This window comes from Rhea pennata, chromosome 2, assembly GCF_028389875.1.
Source record: "Rhea pennata isolate bPtePen1 chromosome 2, bPtePen1.pri, whole genome shotgun sequence".
NCBI lineage: Eukaryota > Metazoa > Chordata > Aves > Rheiformes > Rheidae > Rhea > Rhea pennata.
In genome coordinates, this window is record NC_084664.1 from 33796188 (window position 1) to 33816661 (window position 20474).

Consider the following 20474-nt stretch of genomic DNA (forward strand, 5'->3'; position numbering starts at 1 on the left):
ATTCCCAACAAAATTAGAAACAAACCTAGAGTTTAAGTACATAGTTTGTACAGTGGTTTGGTTATTAAATCTTGTCTTAATTAGGAAAAATGAAGACCAGAAAACTTCAAAGTTCAGGGCTGATCCTCTCATGTTAACCCCTCTCAGCTTGGGTGTTTTGATTACTCAACTAGGACTCCAGTTGGCTTTTCTTTGAGTATGCATTCCATATGTTTAATCAAGATGGCATATGCTCATCTTGTAGCCTCAGGTTTTGAAAACATTTCACCTGCCCTCAACTGTCTGAAGAGAAAAGAATTTTTAGTAGTAAAGTACTGAGTCTTTGTGCTGTTTGTGGGTATTCACTGCAAAGTGATCCATTACTGTCCATGCATTCCTCACAAGGGAAAGAACCAAACTTACATGTTTTTGTTATATATATGCTTATTGACATAAATTTTACCATAACATTCGGGGATATGTGATGTGACAGATAGATACAGTTGTCCTGAATGACAAAATTAAACTTGAGTCAAATAAATCAGACATGAATTATACAAAGAGATTAGGTTGCTTTATTTTAGTTTGACCAGGAATATATTGAACCTCACAAGAGCTAGACTGGATAAGAAACTAAAAAGGCTCAAGTCAGCCTGGAAAACAAGAGGTGTTCTAGACTAGGGAGGAAAGCAACCCACCATTCTTAGGGGAAGTTTGCGCCTGCATCCAGGGAATATATACCTTTGTTATTTTCCATTGTTCTGCCTGATACTCTTCTGTACATAGGCCATACGAGAAAGTCTGCAAAAATGTATAGTTCACTCCTTTTTGGTCATGAAAAAAAAAATACTTTAGTAAAAAGTGCTCAAACATTCTCTTAAAAGGTTGTGTTAAAATGACAACAAGAGTGATTTTAAGCTGATAGGACTGTGAAATGCCAATTGATCAAGAGCTTAGAACAAGTTTTACTATCTTCAGTTTTTCTTCTGTTCCTCTTTCCTTTCTTTTTTTCCTGATGGAAAAAATTTTATTTTAGGACTTTAGATTTCAATAGAACCCAATATTTGAATTTTCACCCTGAACTAAGATGATATGGCACATTTCAGCACTCAATGAAAAATCTTTTGGGTTAGATCTTTCTCAGTGGAAATATGGGCGAAATCTTGTTATAACAACAAAAAAGAGGAGGAGAGCAACAATTTCTCCCCCTCAGTCTTATATATGTCTTGAATAAAAAAACAGTTCTTTCCTTTAGTGAAAGAATATACTTCAGGAGCAAGCCAGAGCTGCTCTAAGGCTAGTAACAAGCAAAAATCTAACGCAGATCAGAGGTAAAGAATTCCCTGGATCACTGCATTCTGAAAAGAAACAAGTCACTGCCAAGAGGTGTGCCTCTGTCCTTACCAACAAAGAGAAGATCCCCTATGGATTGGTTCTGATCAGCTGTCAGATGCCGGGTTTTTGATGTGGGAAACGGTATACATCTGTGCTGAAGTCTGACATTTATACTTGCGGGATCTAGTACACTGACTTTCTGAAAATATTCTAGCTCAAATGCAGATGTTGACATCCCATCCAAAAATAGGTAGAAACCCTTGTCCTAGCTTTCTGGGGGAAAAAGTAATAATGCATATGCAGTAACCTGAACTCCACTTGTCTTTGGGAAGATCGACTTTGCTGTTGTCGGCTTGAATATACTTCTGTTCAGATGACAGCTTATTTCCTCGTAAGGCCTTTTGATCACTATTGTTGAACTTCATTCTGCTCAGTAATGAAACGGCACTGTCTGAAAACGCCGATTAAAATTATTGCAGTTGGGTACTGAAAGACTGCTGCTATAATAAAATCTTAAGATCTTGATGTTATGCATTTATCTCTGCATCTGAAAAACTTTGACTCTGCCACTAAAAAAAAAAGAAAAGAAAAAGAAAAAGAATTTTGATGAAGCTGATGCAAGTGCAAAGCCACTAGCAGAGTTCAAGAAAACCTCAGAGTTGATAACGAGAGCAGTAAGTGAATGGAGCCCTCTGCCTTTAAATGTTATTTTTATCACTGCATATGGTGAGTGAAATCTTGCCTCTGTTGAAGCCAATGACAAGCTAGTACTGGCTTCACTGAGACTGAGATTTCATTTGATCAGTGTAGGAATGCTACATGTATTCTTATAATAATATATTTATAGGGTTTTAACTATTTGCAAATATTTTTCTGTGGTAAAATCCTTTGTATAGGAATCGTAAGGATTAAAATAATGGGACAGTTTGCAGTGTGCACTAAAATGTGGGTACAGCATGGAGAATTTTAAAGATTAAATAAGGAGTACCTGAATTTTCAGTTTCATTCAAGTTTAGAGTATATATGGGAAAAGAGTGATTGGGCAAGACTGTGTGGTGAAAAAATAAATTACAAAAATGTATAGGGAATGAAAATTCATCATTACTTTGGATGCTGTTGCTAATTGACCAGTATTTATTAATAAAAAATAACATGGATTCTACTGATTTATTAATGGAAGAAAATAGGAAGATGTCCGTTGTCAACAGGAACATTTTACAGAGACAATTAACTCCAGATTATTCATTCATTGCTTTGATTACTATCTAATGAAATATTGAAGATGGTTTGGATCCAGGCTTCACTTGGAGTAAATAGGCATAATTTTATTAACCATGTCACAACTGAGGTTTTGGCTTTCCAGCTGAGCCATTCTGACTAGCATCTTCTGAAGGTGAGAGGTAGGGGAAATACATTTCTTCTTTCAAATATTTCTAATAATAGGATTTTTTTGGACAAAAAAATAACAATAGCAAAAAATGTGTGGAGCCTGAAAAAATAGACAGAGCATTTTCTCCTTTATTGAGAACTAATATCTAAGTCACATGGAAGACAATGATTTTGAAAGATAAATAAACCCCTTAGAATTGTTGTACTACGTGAGTAACAGAGAAAGCAGCGAGCAGGTGCCATGATGATTCGTACAGCTAACAACATACACAGCTAATAAAAGGAAACTAATAGCCATGGGAAAGAAGGAGAAAAAGTGGGTTCTATAAGCATATAAACAAGTTCTTTGAAACAACAGCTGTATATTTAAAATGAAAAATCTGTAAGGGAAAGAAATATGTGGTAGGTGTTGCAGGACTATTCTCTGTCTTTTGTCTCTTTGTAAAGACATTTTATTTAAAATGTCTTTGGAAATGATGTGTTTTACAAGAGCTTGTCAGTATAGAGGGACACAAAGGCAGTGGCTGCAATGGAAAAATTTATAAAATGGCCAATTGCAGTGGCAAAACTATTTATATTTCTTCTTCTATTTTTCTGAACAACCAAGTAGGTTAGTTAGGATTGTCTTTGATATCTTTTTTTGGTAAGACTGTTAGAGCTGTACAATAGAGTTGGCTTCCGTAAAAACTTCCTCTCCTGCTGCCACTATTTACTTTGGCTGATGCATATCCCTTACAGTTTAATTTCCTGAAAATAAAAGGAAAAAAATAAAAGTTACATTAGCATGAAGTTATTTTTTGGGTGACTCCTTTACTTGGAATAGCTATAAAAGTAATATGTGCTGGTTTGAGAAGACCAATCTGTACAGTTCTATTAGAATTCATTAGATAAAACACTTTTATTATTATTTTTAAATGTACTCTTAGTAGAGCTCAGATTAAGCAATCATTTTTTCAAAATCAAAATTGTGCATTAAAACCAGAAGAAAGTCCTGCATTTAACTATATATGTGTGTGTGTGTGTGTGTATGTATGGAAGTTGAAATTTAAAGTGAAGGATTTAAACATCAAGTTAAACAGAAACATCCAGCTGAACAGTGAAAGGACTTGAACAGTGTTTGATGCATGATACTGATATGGAGAAATGAGACAACTGTGGTTTAGCAGACTGGCCAGCAGGGGTGGTTTTACTGGTTTTGGCTTCTACTCTTGTCCTCAGCCCCCTTTTATCACTCTTTATTGTATAAGAGGAAATGACTGTATTGCCTCATAGCCCCTTGCCTCCTCCACCTCCCTCTGAACTCCTTGAAGTTCAGCAGATTGTTACTGAGGTTCAACTTTATCCTCAATTCTTCCATCATGTCACAATGTAAAGAATTTTTTTAAAAAGATTCTGCATAAAAGATGATGATATTTATGCCCTTTGTGTAATCTGTTCTGAAAATATATATACATTTTCATTTCACAGTGTTCTACAAAGTTTAATTTGCTTGGTTCCTGCTGTCACTGAAGTCTGGAGCAAATCTCCTACTGACTTCCCTGGTGTGGGAGCAGCCTGCTGCAAATCAGAATGTACACAAATACCACTGTAGTTTCCAAAGCCCCTTATGTCCTTGTATTGCTCCTCTGATTACATGCAAAAAGCCTCTGAAGGTGTTCCATGTGTAGATTAAATACTACAGGACGTAATATGTGCTGCATCAGAAAGCTCAGCAGCACTGGAGATCTGTGCCATATATAGCAGCATGAAGGAGAAAAAGGTTGACATAAAAGTGAAAAAGCATAAAAGAAGGGAGAGCAGTAATGAGCTAAATATGTGTCTTAACTTTGCTGTGGACATGCACCCATTTTCTCTTGGCTCTGCTGCCAAAATAACCCACCTGATGTCAAGGAACTGGCATATGGAACGTTTTACAGATGGATCAGCATCAGTGACTCTCGTAGCTGTATATGATTATCTGTCACACAGATGTTTCAGCTTGTATTTGCTTGCTAGTCAGCCAGCCAAGCAGCCAGCCCTTTCTTATTTTTCCTTACTTGAGGAATGGAGAAGGATCACCCACAGATGTTCAACTAAGTGACAGAAATTAGTGTACCCAATCTGAATATATACAGTTAGCTTCAGTGCCTTCTTGGTCAGCATCATCCCCTAAGAAACAACTGGAAAAGATTTATGGGTTTGATCTGAGAAATTTTCCAGACTTTTCTTATTAAAAGGAGACACTTTGCATTAGTTGCAGTAGTAAGCATTCCTCAGCTTAGAGCAATGCCACCTGCATCACGAAGGAGACTTGTTTTGGTTTTCCAGTTACAAGAGAAATGGGAAAGGATTTTTGCTTGTTTCTTTTCAGTAAGCCATTTTACTCCCCTTACCCCCCCCCCCCCCCATGAAGGTTTTGTGTAACTGAAGCCAGTAGGCTTCTGCTGTAGAATTTGTTTTTCCATTGATATTAGCCTTAAGCATCAGAGCATCACCTGGACCTGCACAAACAGATCTTTCAGCTCTTCTTGCTGGTTTTGTGTGAATTCCTGAATCCAGCTATAGGCTCTAGCTCTTCATCTGTAGAGGATGACAAACCTGCTCTGCACAAGGGCAGCCTTCTTCTACATGCTTCCACAAACAGAATGAAGCAAAGAACTACAATATCCATGGTTTGTGCCAAAATAGCTTTAGCCAAACCATCCAGTAACTATACTGCTGGCTAAAACTCAGTTTGAAAGACTTAACTGGGGGGACAAACAGAAGGGAGAAGAAGGGGAGAATGCAAGTATAGTGGTAAAAGATGCTTTTTCCCCTCTCAGTATATTTGACCCTGATGATACAAATAATTTTTTGCTTGAAATGAAGGCAGAGGGGGCAGGTGAATAAATGATAATTACTCACTTCATCCTGCAGATGCTTAGGCGTGTGTTTGATTTGTGTTGCTTTCAGTAAGGCAGAGGGTGATGTTTTTTGGATGACATTTACTGAATCTTAAATAGGAAAGTATAAACTATATTTGACTGCAACATTGAGGCATGTGGCAGCTGAGCAAAGCTTTATGCTAGCAATCAACCATGTAAAAACACTATTATCTAGGTAGCTGTGTTATATTGCTACTGCTGAAACGGATACCTGTGCCATGCATGACTGAAGTTGTAGTTTTCCCAGGGAGTCTCCTTGTGCCCGAGGAGGGATGATCAACAGTCGCTCCTTGTCACCACTTCTTTGTTGGACTTTAGTGCCTTCAGGCTTTAGTTGGTAGAGAAGCTTGTGTGAACACTCCCTAATTACAGCAAAATTTTAGCGTATTACGTATAGTGATTGATACGTAATAATTTTCCATTTTTATGATTTATTGCTAGTTTAATATTATTGTATAGCACTCTTTACAAATATAGTATTTTCTACTGCAGGCTAACAAGGGACCTTTTGCTTATGAACATTTTTTCTATACATTAGTTTGTTAGAGGTGCATAGCTACCTGCTTTTATTGTGGAAGCTTGATTTTTATTGGTGCAAATCTAGCAATTCTTGGTGTTTGCCGTCAGCAAAAAGAGTAACTGTTTCCCTTCTCCTCCTTCCAGATGCTCTCCAAGTCCATTGAACAGCTAAAGCAGCCTGGCAGTCACCTGGAGGAAGCCGAAGAAGAGCTGCATGGAGATCCCTCAATGCAGGAGGAAGGAGCTCCTGCTAGTGGTGCCAGCATTAGGGCTGAGAGCAGCAGTGCTGGTGTGGATGACAGAATAGGACAGCAGGTGGGGGCTGTGAAAGTCAAAGAGGAGCCGCCCGACAGTGATGAGGATATTCAGACCCAGCAAATGGAATCTGGGGAGCAAGCTGCTTTTATGCAACAGGTAATAGGCAAAGATTTAGCTCCAGGATTTGTCATTAAGGTTATTATCTGAACAGCACATGCATTTTCTAGGCTTTGATAAGCAATTGTGTTTTGATTCACTGAACTAGCAAATCCCAGTTTATCGTTCAAGGAATTTAACAATGACAGAGGTGTTGTATGCACACTTAAAACCATAGTGAAGCTCTTCCTTAAGGCCACTAGTTGAGAGAAATACCTGTTGCCATCTCTACCTAAATCTTTGCATAATAAATAGAATATGTATTAGGCCAGGATTGTCATGACATCGCTTAGTTCTCGTGAAATGGAATTGTGTCACCTAGCTCCTTGAGAGCAGCAATTGCTGGAATTAGTTTCCAGACCTGATTAATGAAACAGTCTTGTTCTCTGATTTTGAATCCTCTGACTTTTGCTTTCATCTGTCTGTATATAATGTATCATACTGTAGTCTTCAACACTGTTAACAATAGGGTATTTTCTTCCCAGTAGACAGGTACTGACTGCTATATTGGTGGTCCCAGGCTTGTGTATAAAGTATACTGCAGAGAAGACTAGAAATACATGGTGGATGTAAAGATGCAAAGCAAGGCACTGTTTAAAAAATGCATTGTTTTCTTTTTTGCACTGCTTAGTTTATTTTTCATTCTGTCTTATTTGATGATACTGTCCACAGAGACATCCTCCAATGAAGCAGATGCAAATACTGGCGAGAAGCAAAATGCAGCATTAGGTTCCAGTCAGATACTACGATATTGCAGGAAAAGCACAGAACTATTATTATTACCGGATATCCAATCACTTGTTTATTTTTTTAAATAAAGATTAATCATACAATATTGCATAACCTTTACCGCTAGGTCTCATGGACGTATTCTAAGCTAATGACTGTGTATAAAATGCCAGCTTGGCAAAAGGCAAACGCAAGTCGTTGCAGAGTATTTTACAAATGCTGGAAAGCGAAGTGCGTTGAGCTAGTGTGCATTTTCAGAAAGCTGGGGTCCTTGTGGTTGCTGGAAAATCAGGCAGAGCAATGCTGGATGCAGTGGAAGGCACTGTTTATTTAAGTCGCTACTTTGTCAGGTCCCTGCTGTTCTCCTGCAGAAAAGCGATTCTGCGAGGGGGAACAGGAAATGCCTTATGGAAACAGGAAGCCCAAGTGATTCATGTGCTGAGGAATGTAAGGCAGGGGGAACGGGCTAGTGTTCGCTCTGTTTTTAAAGGCACTCTATGAATTGATTTATTGTCAAAGAAAATAACAAAGCAAGTAGGGAAATTGTTAAGGAAGCTTTCCAGTGAAACATTTCCTTCATATTCCCTTTTGATATGTTTACCTTGTTTTATAGGTTTACTTTTGTTAAGCTCGTTAAAGATTCATTGTATTAAGACCCCCTTTAATATGGATAAGCCCAAATTGACCTGGAATCCTTGTCAGGTTTTTTTTCTATTAAAAATATTTATATTTCTAAAGCTAAGGTATTTTAAGGTGCAGTATCCTGTTTCAAAAGAGATAGCTGTTTTGCCAAACGTAGAAATTGTTCTAATATATGCTATTAGCATGTGTTGTTTACATTTTGCTCTAATATTATTAAATCTCTCATAAAATGTTACAACTTCTAAAGATACATTATCCTTTTTATTAAAAAGATCTCCAAACAAATTAAATGACTAAATAGTTGCTATAAAATGAAAGGCTTCCTGAAACATTAGATCATCTTTTATAGGAAAGATTTATTAATTGACAAAATGCAGGTGTTTTTTTATGTGTGCTTCATATTTTAATAATAATCTTTCACCATCTTGGATTGAAAAATCACATTCACTTTCAAATATTTCACATATATAGAGATGAAATTGTATATTTTTCCCGTTCTGTATAATTTCTTTTTCTTTTGCCTTGTCAAAAAGGGATAGTGCATCTTTTAAGTTACATTTTATTTGGGGAGAAACTTGCAAATGAGAAGACTTTTGTACGACATCACTTCAAATACGTGTATTCACAAAGGACAAAAGATATTTTTATAATGTCATTCAGGTGACAAGCCCCAGTACATTAGTGGAGTTCAACTTCAAAATCTTTCAAATTCAGATAAAATTAGAGAAACTACCTGGAAACCAGTGAAAAGGAAAACTGGGTTTAAACAACCACATTTCTAATTGATAATTGTCTCTTACGTTTTAAATCTACTGTATTTATTATAATTTACACCCTTAGAGGTGATCTCTTGTTTTGTGTTGTAAATATATTCTGTTTGTATGTTCCCTTTTTTTGCCTTCTGATATAAGTCTCTTCCTTTCTCAAATAAAGGTTTTTTTTTTAAAAGATCCCTTTTCAGATATTTGACTTTGTGTAAAGTTGATAACTTAGTTGTGCTTTTGCTTTTGTATAACCAAATGTGCTTGCTACACATTATTGAAACAATTGAAGTTTTCAGGAGCAACGTTTTAATTACACTATTTTTACAATGATTACACAAAGTCTATTTTTTGGTCTCTTGTTTCATCTTTTATCAACCATTATAAGTTTTAGTGAATGTGGAAATACTATTGATGCATGCTCGTTTTCCCATCATGGCATTTGTCTTGACCATGTGATCATAAATAACACCATTTTGGAAAGATAAAGGTGAATCCTGAGTTCTTGGCTCTGAATTATCCAAAATTTAGATGAACTGAAATCATCTCCATCACATTTATGAAGTCGATCTAGAACCCAAACATTATTCATCTGAAACTGAGCTTATAGTGACCTTTCTGATATTCTTCAAACCTTAGCAAAACTAGAGGCCACCTATAAATGTGCTGGGGGGGGGGGGGGATGAGGACAATCTTTGCAGACTTTAAAGCAATTATGGAAGAATCCTACCTCAGAGAAGCTCCTAACTATCTCTGTAAAGATGTTAAGTGCTCTCCCAGTTTGTGGCATTTCCTGAACTTTGACTCAGCTTTACAGAGGGAAACATTGTATGCATATGACCATCTCTATTGCCAAAATACATACTATTACTGCCACAAGAGTTCAGAAAATTGTTGCTTTCTATTTAATCCTATCATTTAAATTGCATTGGCTCTTAACTACTTTGATTCTGGTAGCATTTGACTAAAATAAAATGCTTTTAGCAACATGAATATGCAAGAATATCTATTTCTGTAAATACAATTAAATAATTTTCAGTTGTAGAACAGCAAAAAAATGGTTTATCAGTAATACATGAAAATTACTAGATAAAAAAGTCAAGTTTTAGCTTAGCAAAGCTTAAGTAGTGTTAACAGTAAAACACTGTATTATTTGCCCTATAGCTTATTACATATTTGGATGCAGATGTCTGTAAATTCTGTTAACAAGAGTGATTTTATTGAGATGTCTTTTGTTTAAATATTCATGTCAGAGTTAGAAGAGCAGCCTTAAATATTTTCAGTTATCAAAATTCCTGCTTCGGAGGCTGTAGCTAAGTTTTTTTAAAATATTTATTTACCATGCATCAGAGCACCCACAATAAAGAAAGCAATCATAATTTGATAGAATCCACAAGTCATATTTTCTTCCAGGAATCATGTGCATCTGTTTTTGGAGCAGCAAGTGCTTATTCTGCCCTGTTTGTCCAGAAAATAAAGCCAGTACGTGTGCCAGTATAGAAGTTTACTAAGAAATTTACTTAGTTTACATTTACTACTAAATGAGGGAAAAAGCTTCATAATATTTTTATATTCAAGATTTTATTCAAGATAATATTTATATATTCAGTTCATTACTGGACTATAGTTACTATAACATTAGCCTTCCCCCCTCCATCTTCTGACATTAACAAAATAAGTTTAAAAGCTGAATTCCTCAGCAAAGCAGGAGCTTTTTAGACACTACCACTGCTCATCTTTTCTATTCAACAGTTCATTCATGCACTGTCTTCATTCCATCGTCGTCGTCATCAAGATTTCTAAGACTCCTTGTTGATTAATCCAGCTATACCCTGTTTTTGTCTTCACTGGCATTCTAAGGTAAAATTTGTATTCATTAGTCTCAAGGACCAATCTAAAAATGTTTACTTATTTCTCCCCCTTATGCACTTTATAATTTGCAGCCAGAATTAGTTAAGCCAAGTTAATTTACTTATTGTATTCTGTCCCACTAGCAGCATGTCTTACTTATCCACTTAAGAAATGTTTGTTTGCTTTTCATTTATTTGTTTAGTTTCTGATTTCCTTATGCAATTCCCATCATCTGGGTGGCAGAGGTACTTCTGTACCTCGTTTCTCAGTGGAGATCAGAACGTTATATGCTGACTTACTCAGGCAAAGAGATCATCATTGTGGATAAAATTATCTTCTGTATTTTCTAGTGCAATCCATTGATTTTTGTGGGATATACCATTGCATGAGAATTGCACTTAGAATTAGAATTAAAAAAAAAAAAAAAGAAAAAAGAGTAGCTCAGAACGCATAGCCAGTGATAAGGCTGGACAGTAGGACAGTAGGGATTCTTGGGGTCTGGGCCCTGTTTACCCACTCATATTCACAAGAACTGGGGTGAGGAAGCTTTTCGGCATACCCCTGGTTTGCTGAGCTCAAGTGTCAGACTCCTTTTGCTTATTTTGATTCTGGCCCTGTAACTGATGTAGCCCATAGTGGACAACCCCCCATTCTGCATGCATGCGCACTGAGCTCTTGAAGACCCAGGGGTTGCCTCAGCATCAGCTGAGGGTGAAAAGGATACAAGCTTAGTAACTTGAAATCATTCTTCAGCGACACCTAATTCTTTGTTATGGCTACCTGGGGGCTTTATCACTAGAGTTGTTTTGACAGACCAGATAGTTACTTGTAAGTGATTCAGTGCCTTAATTAACTGATTAAATGAGCTGGTTTGAATTCGGCTGTGGGGCCTTCCTAGCATTTGTTTTAATCTTCTGTAGCTACCTTAAATTGACTGTATTCACTCTAGCTGTATGTAGCCCTGAAACAGAAGGAAGGTTTTTGGGAAGATGCTCTCTTCAAAGTGCCCTCTGCATATTTGGTCCTTCCAAGCTAATAGCAAGGTACATTTTTGGCCTTGAAGAGTGCTGGGTCTTCAGACCCAGAAGGGCAGGTGAAATGATAGAAATCTAATTTTTGAACGCTGTCAGGCTTCTAAGGAAATCTTCAATTTCCTCTCCTCCCTCCACAAACGAGGAAATAACAACAGTCCTATAACATATGAGCTCAATTTACCTTCTTTTGCTAGGCTACCTTAGTTGTCTCCTTTAACTGTGCAGAAAGTAAGAGGGGCTTTAACCTTGTACCCCTCTGCCCTTCTTCAGTTCCATCAGTACACTGTCCCAGAGCAACACCTGAATAATGCAGGCTGGCATGATGATTTTTGAGCCATAGACTATCTCCAGAAGGAGGAAAAGGGATCTAAGGATCATATGAAAATGTGTGATTCATCTACATGCAGGGAAGCCCCATCTAAAGCTATTTAGATAGCTTTCTGTCTTCTTGAGGTATCATGCTTTTAACTGATGGTCAAAATGTAGATCTATATCAAACGATACACAAAGAATAATTCTTTTCTATATGTCAATTCTATGCGAGAGTGCATCATAATGAAAACTTTTCTGAGCAATTTTTCTTTTCTATTTGTATTTGAAAACAATCAAGATTTTCTGATCATATCAAATTCAGTGTCCTATGAATGCCAAGGAGATTGTTATTTTCATTTGCCTCTCCTATTGGCTTTTGCAACTGATGGTTTACAGCAAGGCTTATTTTATTACATAATGAAATTGAGAAAGGATGTATTTGAGCAACCATATGGGATTACAATGTGACAAATTGTTTTCACTTCACCGATACCTGCATTGAATAGTGTTCATACTGCTTTTATTTTTTGACTCAAAATTTTGTTATGCTTATTTTCTTCCTTTGGGTACTTGAGATATAGCACCTTGATTACTGTAGTAGTCCCTTCTGTCAGAGAAAGAGCATGTAAGGAAACCTCTGGGGCAACACTAGGCAAAATTACTTATTCATGGATACATAACTAGCATGAGTTGAAAGTTTCTAAGTCCAGATCCTAGTAATTATCGCTTCACATTTTGACAGTCAGATGATATTACTTTCATACCATTAGGCAATTCATCATTTCTTGTATCAGACAGTATGATTTTTTTTTATTATTGTCATTGAATAGGATTATGTGTTCTTGGAAAGCTGCTTTGTTAGATGCTTCATTTTTGGAGGAATTCTCTTTTGACCTCTGAATGTTTCTGTCTCTCGCTCTGTCGCACACATGCACACATTTTCATTTTCTTCCTTCCCTTAAAATGTGAGTGTGAATAAATGTGTTCCTCAGTATACTGCTGGCTAAATCTTAATAAAGCTCTGTTTTTTAATGTCCAGGAAGAGAAGGCCAGCTTGAATAGCTTTGAGACGTAGGTGCTCTAATGTAGAAAGCAGTACATAATCTGTCTCCCTCATGTTCTGGCCTGTGACCTTTGGATCCCCAGGAGATCAAGGAGGTCTCTCTGTTCGTTCTGCCTGTATTTCCTCAGCAGAGGAGCTTGTGGAAGGTGCAGCTATGAGATTGCAGCAAGGCAGCAAGCATGAGGGCTAAGAAGCGTGTGCTCAGGTTTGCTGTAAAAAAGCTTTTGTCTTTTGATTTTGCACTCATCAAGAAGAGTGCTGCAGTATTTTTAGGTAGCAGTTTGCAGATTTTTAAAGCAGATCTCTTTTACAGTGCATTTAGTAAGACCCAAAATGGGCATTGGGCAGAAGGAACATCCTGCTGTTGGGAAATGCACTCCCTCTATGTGCAGAAGGATGGATAACTACTGAGAAGACTAGTCATTCTTTCTCCTGGATCATTTTCCTAGATCTTCCTTTACTGAAAATACAAGTTTAAGAGCTATGACGAAGCCAGCTACCTGATGGCACAGAGACAAGTGGTGATCAAGATGCCCTCAGTTCTCACCAGTTTTGATCTATTTTTGAAACCTTACCTTAGGACATCAAAGGCTCTCAAGCCTAACTGCATATCACTTGATATCTCCCTTTCTTTTCAGAAAATCTTTGTTCTCATTTTTATAGGTCTTTTGTCATACTTTCTAGTTCCCCCATTTTGAAATAATAAACTAAATCAGTTTCTGCACAGTTTATAGTTTTCTGAAGCTACTGACTTTATTCAAAGGTCTTCAAAGCCTATTGATGTTTCTGACTGAAAAATAGAAGTGGCAGCACTAATACAGGTGTCATCACCACAGGCTCAGCCCAGGGATACCTCACTTCAACAGCTCACCTCTGGCCATTTCTGGAAGCGAGTAGGCATCACTAGAGCTAGCAATTTCAGTTAAAAATGCATTCAGCTTTGCCTTTTGTGCCATCTGAAAGGGACTGTTTTCGTAAAGATGTCCACCCCTTGCAGAAAGGCTAGGGGAACACAAACAGAGGCAACGCAGGAACAGCAAAGGAAAGGAAAGGAGCAAGACTTCATTTCTTCAGTGAGAGACTGAGAATGAGCGGGGAGAGTTGTTTATCTGTGTTGAGGGATAACAAACTGACCAGGCAGACTGCTCAGAGCACCAATGCGCTCTCTCCTTTTACATACTTTCCTAGGTCCTCTCTGAGAAGCTTGAATTGAATGCTGTCAGGTGAGGTACTGTCACTTTTATAAGTGGCTGGGACCCGCATGTGAAAGAAGCAATCCTCTCTTTCACCTCCGTTGACCCTTTCCCTCCAGAAAAAAAACAACACACATTAAATCAGTTTCATTTTTTAGTTGTGTGGATTTGCAAAAATCAGCGTGGTTTGGTGAGCAGATGAGCCAGGGATGGCTCGGTCAGACAGGACTTCTGCACTGTGCAGTTAACACCCTGAGGCCCATGTGCACGCTCAGCTCACACCAGGTTGCACCTTCTGGGTCCAGTTCTGTGAAAGACCCAGTCACTACGCTCTTGAACCTTACACTGCTTCACTGGCAAGGGGCTACATCAGCCATCAAACACCAAGACTTTTTCAGGCGGTGAAGTCTGTATAAAGCATATTCAGGCAGAGAACAAGCAGAGGGTTCTCCTCCAGGGGATGCCAGAGCCCCAGGAAGGCAGCAACCATGGAGCTGCTGTTGTAAAGGTTTGCTTCAGTGGGTCATCACAAAAAGAAAGTTTCACAATAGTTTCCTTCATATATATCTGGATTCAGTAACCAATCCTGAAGGCCATGAATAAGTGGTTCACTTAAGCCTGAAAGGATACTTTGAATTTATCCGGACAATTATAGGAAGAAATAAATGTTTGGTTCTCTTTCTTGCTCTCATGGTCACCTGTACCTTTACTATCATTGCAAAAGGCTGAATATTGTCTGACAGACAGATATGGTATGTTACAGAGATGGAAAAATGTTTTGAAGGTTTTTGCATCTCCTTAATAGGATCAACTCTACTGTGTCTACCCACTCTTCTTCTGGGTGATTGTTTCAGCTAGGAGTTAAGGATGTCAGAAGAAAAAGCACTTAATACTTGATGCAAAGCAAGTTCTTATCCATGTAGTGCTGATATTTCAGGTTTTCCTTCTCCTGCTTTAATATGAATATTAAGTATTCAAAAGAAAAAGAAATTTCGGGTGAGAAGTTTGGAAATGGAGGTAGAGTTATAACACTATGTAGGACCAGTCAGGAAGGGGGGACACTATCTCACTGAAATTGGTGGCATTCAGCCTGCAGAATGCTGTAAATGCGGTAGTAACTTCTGCCAAGAATGACCAGTGTAAGTGTATCTCACTCTTCTGTGCTTTAAAAGCCTTAGGCATTGGAATAAGTCCGTGGGCCCAACAAATCCAGCAGATTCAGGCCTTACAGATGACTGCACAGCCTAGATAGTCTGTGGAAAATTAGGAGCTGAAAAATATTCATAGTTTTTGAGAAGTGCTGTGCTAGAGGGGGCACTAAGGGTTGGAAAAAAGCTTTGGAATAAGCAATAGGGTGGATACTTTCAGAGACCAGGACAGAAAAAACAAAACCGTGTAAATGTTTTGGCCTGAACAATTCACTAGGGACAAAATTAGCTTCTTCAATATCAGCAGAAGCCACTGGACTGAATTTCACTTGCTTTCATAGCTCTACATACACAACAGCATTATAAGAGCAAAGAAATGCTATTAGGTTCATCCTATAGGGCTAATTTCCTCTGGGCTGCTGAACAGCTGTGGAGGTTCATGGGGAAATAGGCTCCCGGCAGAACATAGCTCGGTTTCCTCAATGGGCTAATGCTGAAGAAACGCCAGAGCGTGAAAATCACAGAGCTGCTTTCCAAGAATGTGTTTGGCAGCGTAAGAGTTGTGCCCAGAGCTGCCGTTACCTTTCCCAGCTCCTGTGAGCAGCTCCCGGCTCGCAGCCCCCCGCCCTTCGCCCGCCCGGCCCCGGCTGCCCTTCAACGCAGCCCCCTCCTTCACGGCGCCCCGAATTCACCCCCTTCCACCTACGGGGAGGCAAGCAGTGCTGCAAAAAAGAAAAAAGGGAGGGGCGATCTGCTTTAGAAAGGCCACAGGCCTTTAGTTGCCGCTGCTTCGGCGTGGGTGGACCTGCTTCTCGCTGCAAGGAAGGGCGCCGGGAGGCAGCCGGAGCCGGGAGGCAGGAGGGGAGGAAGAAGCAGCCAGCACGTGTCTTACGGCACATCTAGAAGGTCGGCTCGAGAGCCTCCTGCTCCGTCTGCTCCCGATACAGCGGCGCCGCCCAGCCACCAGCGTGCGGCTTTTTCTCGCTGCCTAGGTTCAGGCAAAGAACTTGTGCTATGTCTCCCTCCTAGGAGACAAGATCGTAAGGAGGAATTAATTGCATTGCTTTTAACTGATGATTTTAACACGTTTTCTAGGTCGTTCATACCGAACAAATTGAACCAAAATTCACTGCAGCTTTCAAGAAATACAAGTGAGGGATCAGAGAGTTAATAAAAACATTCTTTTTTTTTTTTTAAAAAAAAAAAAAAGCTTTGCCAGCTCTACTGCTTATAGCTGCTGCAAACATGAGATGTTGATTTTCACATTCCTGTGATTGTTGTCTCCTTTACTTACCTTAGATTTGCTGTTAAACAAGAATTTTCCAAATCAAATAACGGAGATTAGTTAGTAAAGAGAGCGTCCAGAGTAGTAGAAGGAAAAAAAAATCCCAACCTTTAAGTCTCCATGTTTATTACATTTTGAACCTCACTTTAATAACTTGAGAAATATTATAACAACTAGAGGTTGTGCCAAGAGTAGCAACATTCTAATGTCTTTGCTATATTACTTATTAAGCATAATTTACATTTATTTTTCCAGCTGGAAGATTGTACTTTGATTTCATTGTATAATTATCAATTATTTAAACAACACTTTCGTTCAGTGCTCGATCTGAAATCAGAAGCCCTGAAGTTTCTGGCATTTCTTGTTTCAGCATTCTGGGTTAAGGAAATAGATAAAGCAAAAGATGAAATACCTAAAATGATTAGGAGCAGGTTTTCACGTGCTGAGAAGATTTTCCCCAAATTCTTCATTCATAATGCATTTTGTAGTCTTTAGAATTTATCATTTGCAGGAAATACTCCTGCATGTCATTGCCAAAAAATCTCAGGGACTGGACATTTAAATCACATTGACAGCCGCTGATTTATAGTTCCTTCCAAACTGGTCTGCAATCTTGTCTCTACCATGCAGAAAATCCATAACAAAACAAAACCACGTGTAATTTAATTTGGCATCTTCAACCAGTTGAAGGTTAGTTGCAAATAGACTGGTAAGTGTTCTGGCTGATTTTAATAATTCAGTGATAAGCAAGATCAAGGATGACAGATGGTTCAACTGACTGGCAATTCTTCTGATTGCATTATGGCATGGATAAACACATTTTATCTTGTAACAGCTGGCTGTGAAAACAAAAATCACATTCAAGTCATATTGCTGGGAAAACAGAAATGAAACAAAAAAATGCTCTTTTAATACATCTGTTAAGCACCTAATTATTGCAAAAAATATGACAGAAATGTGTTAGAATTTCAATTTTATAAGATACCGAAGACATTTCTCTTAACTATAGGGATCTTACTTTTTTCCTCTGAATTAGATCACCAGCACTATCTTTCTGTGTTAACCTGGTAATGCTTCCTGAATATTCACATGCTCAGGGCATTTTGAGCTGCACCGTTAAAAATAAATAAAGAATGAACTCATTTGGCATTTCAGACCAATGACCAAAGCCAGGAACCCCATTCAGTATGCTACTATATTCCCTTTAACTTTATTTTTGTGGGCATCACACATTTTTAAAATGGTTATACATTTCCCTGAACCAATGTAGTATAAAAGATTTACTGTTACAGTTTGTGTGTGGCCATGCAATGGCATATGGAAAACATGTTTCCTGCTATTTAATTTAATTACTCTAATCACGTGCCAGCCCCGGGCATGTCATTCTGGACCTCTGAGGCTCTTTGTCTGTCAAAGAGATGGACAATATCTTGGCTTTGTTTAGTTGCTCTGCAGGCTGCAGATAAAACCACTGAAATACTGACTGTTTGTTTAACCAAAACTTTGCATTTTTACCATTTGGCTTTGATTTTTTGTTTTACAAGAGAAGATGACATTTTGGCCTTGGTGAGCTGAAAAGGAAATATTAGGGATATGAAGAAGAACTGTCACTTTTTGAGGCTTACTAGATGAAAAAGAATACTCTAGCCTTCTGGTCAGAAATCAGCTTTCTTAGCAGAAACTTAAGACATACATCACTGTTATTTTAGTTACTTGTTAGCAAGGGCAGCTGGAAGACTCCTATTTATAATTGGTCCATTATAGTTTAGTTCTTCATTCAGTTATTTCTGTAGATTTCAATTTCTTTAATTTTAATAGATAAAACTCTAATGGATAAAAGTATAACTCATTAAGATTCTATCTAGCAAGTAATCATACAGATAATGTTGGATTCCGGTGGAAATTAGCTTTTATATTAGCACCTTACCATGATTTTCATGTAAGAAGTACCTGTAAATTAGAGTTTTAATGCAGGTCTTTTGACAAAAATCCAGAGCAGATAGTCAGATTACAGTACTTCATTCATATTTTAAATGCAGTTCTGGAAAGAAATTAATCACACATTTAGCTTTAAGTACGTACTTAGCACTACTATTTCCTTAAGTTGCAAGCAAGTGCATGTTTTCCTACATCTAGAAATGCTATTAAGGAGTACTTTAGACTTATGAGAATATAATTTCTAATGACCATGGTACCATAAGAGAAAAGAATAAGGACCAGCTGTTAGTCAAAGTGAATTCCATCTCAAAAAATCACCACACGTAGAAAAGTTTCTCCATTATGTTTTCAGAGACAAATCAAACTTTGGATACTCTATGTGTCAGCAGTAAATTCCTTTACTTCTTCATATAGTGCTGTGCAAGTATCCTGCCACAGTAGTTTTCAACCCATGTTGTATGGAGGAGGGTAGACGTAAGGTATATGGATGTGTTCTAAAGTGGTCTGCACCATCAGAGGGAAACGTTGCATGGGATCACAAATACATGCAGAAAGGGAGAGTGCCCATATCTGAGCAGAATGGGACAGAGTTAAGGTGTTTGCAATTTCAATGTACTGCTCTCCAACCAGTTTTACTTTTCCCCCAGTTTTGTAGCTGGACTAGTGAGACACAATGAAACAAAACTAATTAATCTAACTTGCAGAGTACAGCAATGCACAAATAAAAAATACTGTAAATAATACAAGCTGAATCACAATTCCTGTCCCATTTAGCTTTGAACTAACCACTAGATGACACTACTTCCCACTTACTTAACAGGTGTGAGAATATGCTCCCATCTTGCTATATACAAGTTCATATATTTATGTGCTTCTCAACTAAAGAGCATCAAACAAAACATTGTAGAGGAGTTGCCTTGACATCTATACACATTGATGAATCTTTTGTTTACATGCATATAGATATTCAGGTGTGAACGTGAATGTATGCACAAGCATTTCAAGCAGTGTGCATGAATCTTTGCATCATTTATGCAAAACAGATTATAAATCACTATGGAAGTCCTTAGGGGGTTGTAACTTAGCAAGTGTAGATGATAGCTGTACTTAAAAGAAACTAGAGGCATTCAAAGAAAAACTTAACAGGCTGGAGTCTGTGCAGAACAACCCCACACATGTGCACACATATGCGCATGCACACACACACACACACACACACACACACACAAAAGCAGGGGATAATAGATTGGCTTTTGTAGTGTGATACTGGGAAGACTGAGGATAGGGAAAAACATGCAAGGGAGCCAGGCAAGAGCAGAAAAATCAAGTCAAAAAATGACAAACAGGGAGGAGGAGGGCAAGAAAGATGGAGAGGGGCTGCTTCCATCCATAATACTGCTGCTGCTGTGGTTTTTAAATTAGGAACAATGAACCTACCAGAGGGACATGCGGAAAGAATTCCATATTTTTCAAACCCTGATTTTCAGAAGTTCAGAAGCTGCAGATCACTTGAAAAAAAATCCTCCACCCCTCCCCAAACTTACATTTACACTGCTGAATTACACACAAAAGTAGATGAGTACATGGAAGTAGAGTGATAGTGCTTTCAGCTACACTTTTGTTTTTGCCTATGTTAATATGCAACTTGCTTTATTAAGCTTGGGTCTAGTGGTTTATAATGCATTTGTTGTAGAGGTGTTATCATTGTAATACGTATGTTGTGTGATATACTCTGTTTGAAATGTATGGCCATAGTAATAACCATAGTATAGCATTTCTTTAAAATCTGCCTTTCATCTAGCAGTACGATAAAGTACTATTCATAGTCAAAGCAAAACTAAGAATCTGGTTTTGTTTTAGCAACCTAAATGTGAAATATTAAAGATTTTCTTCATTTTGAATCTGATTTAAATCCTAGTCCCCAGTGATTTGACAGTATGGATTGGGTAAATCCTGCTCCTGTGTCACACTAACTAGCT

General features: G+C 38.0%; 1 protein-coding gene across 10 annotated transcripts in view; it reads left to right on the forward strand.

The window, feature by feature from the left end:
- The window catches only part of HDAC9 (histone deacetylase 9), a 491690-nt gene that overhangs the window by 300444 nt on the left and 170772 nt on the right, over positions 1-20474 (forward strand). For 5 of the 10 annotated variants that reach the window (XM_062569209.1, XM_062569204.1, XM_062569206.1 and 2 more), the window contains one exon: positions 6270-9160. In XM_062569209.1, the coding sequence (XP_062425193.1) occupies positions 6270-6590 (321 nt within the window). In that variant the 3' untranslated portion in view covers positions 6591-9160. Of the gene's footprint in view, positions 1-6269; positions 9161-20474 lie in introns of those variants that run through there. The other 5 variants (XM_062569202.1, XM_062569200.1, XM_062569203.1 and 2 more) reach the window with 2 other exon arrangements.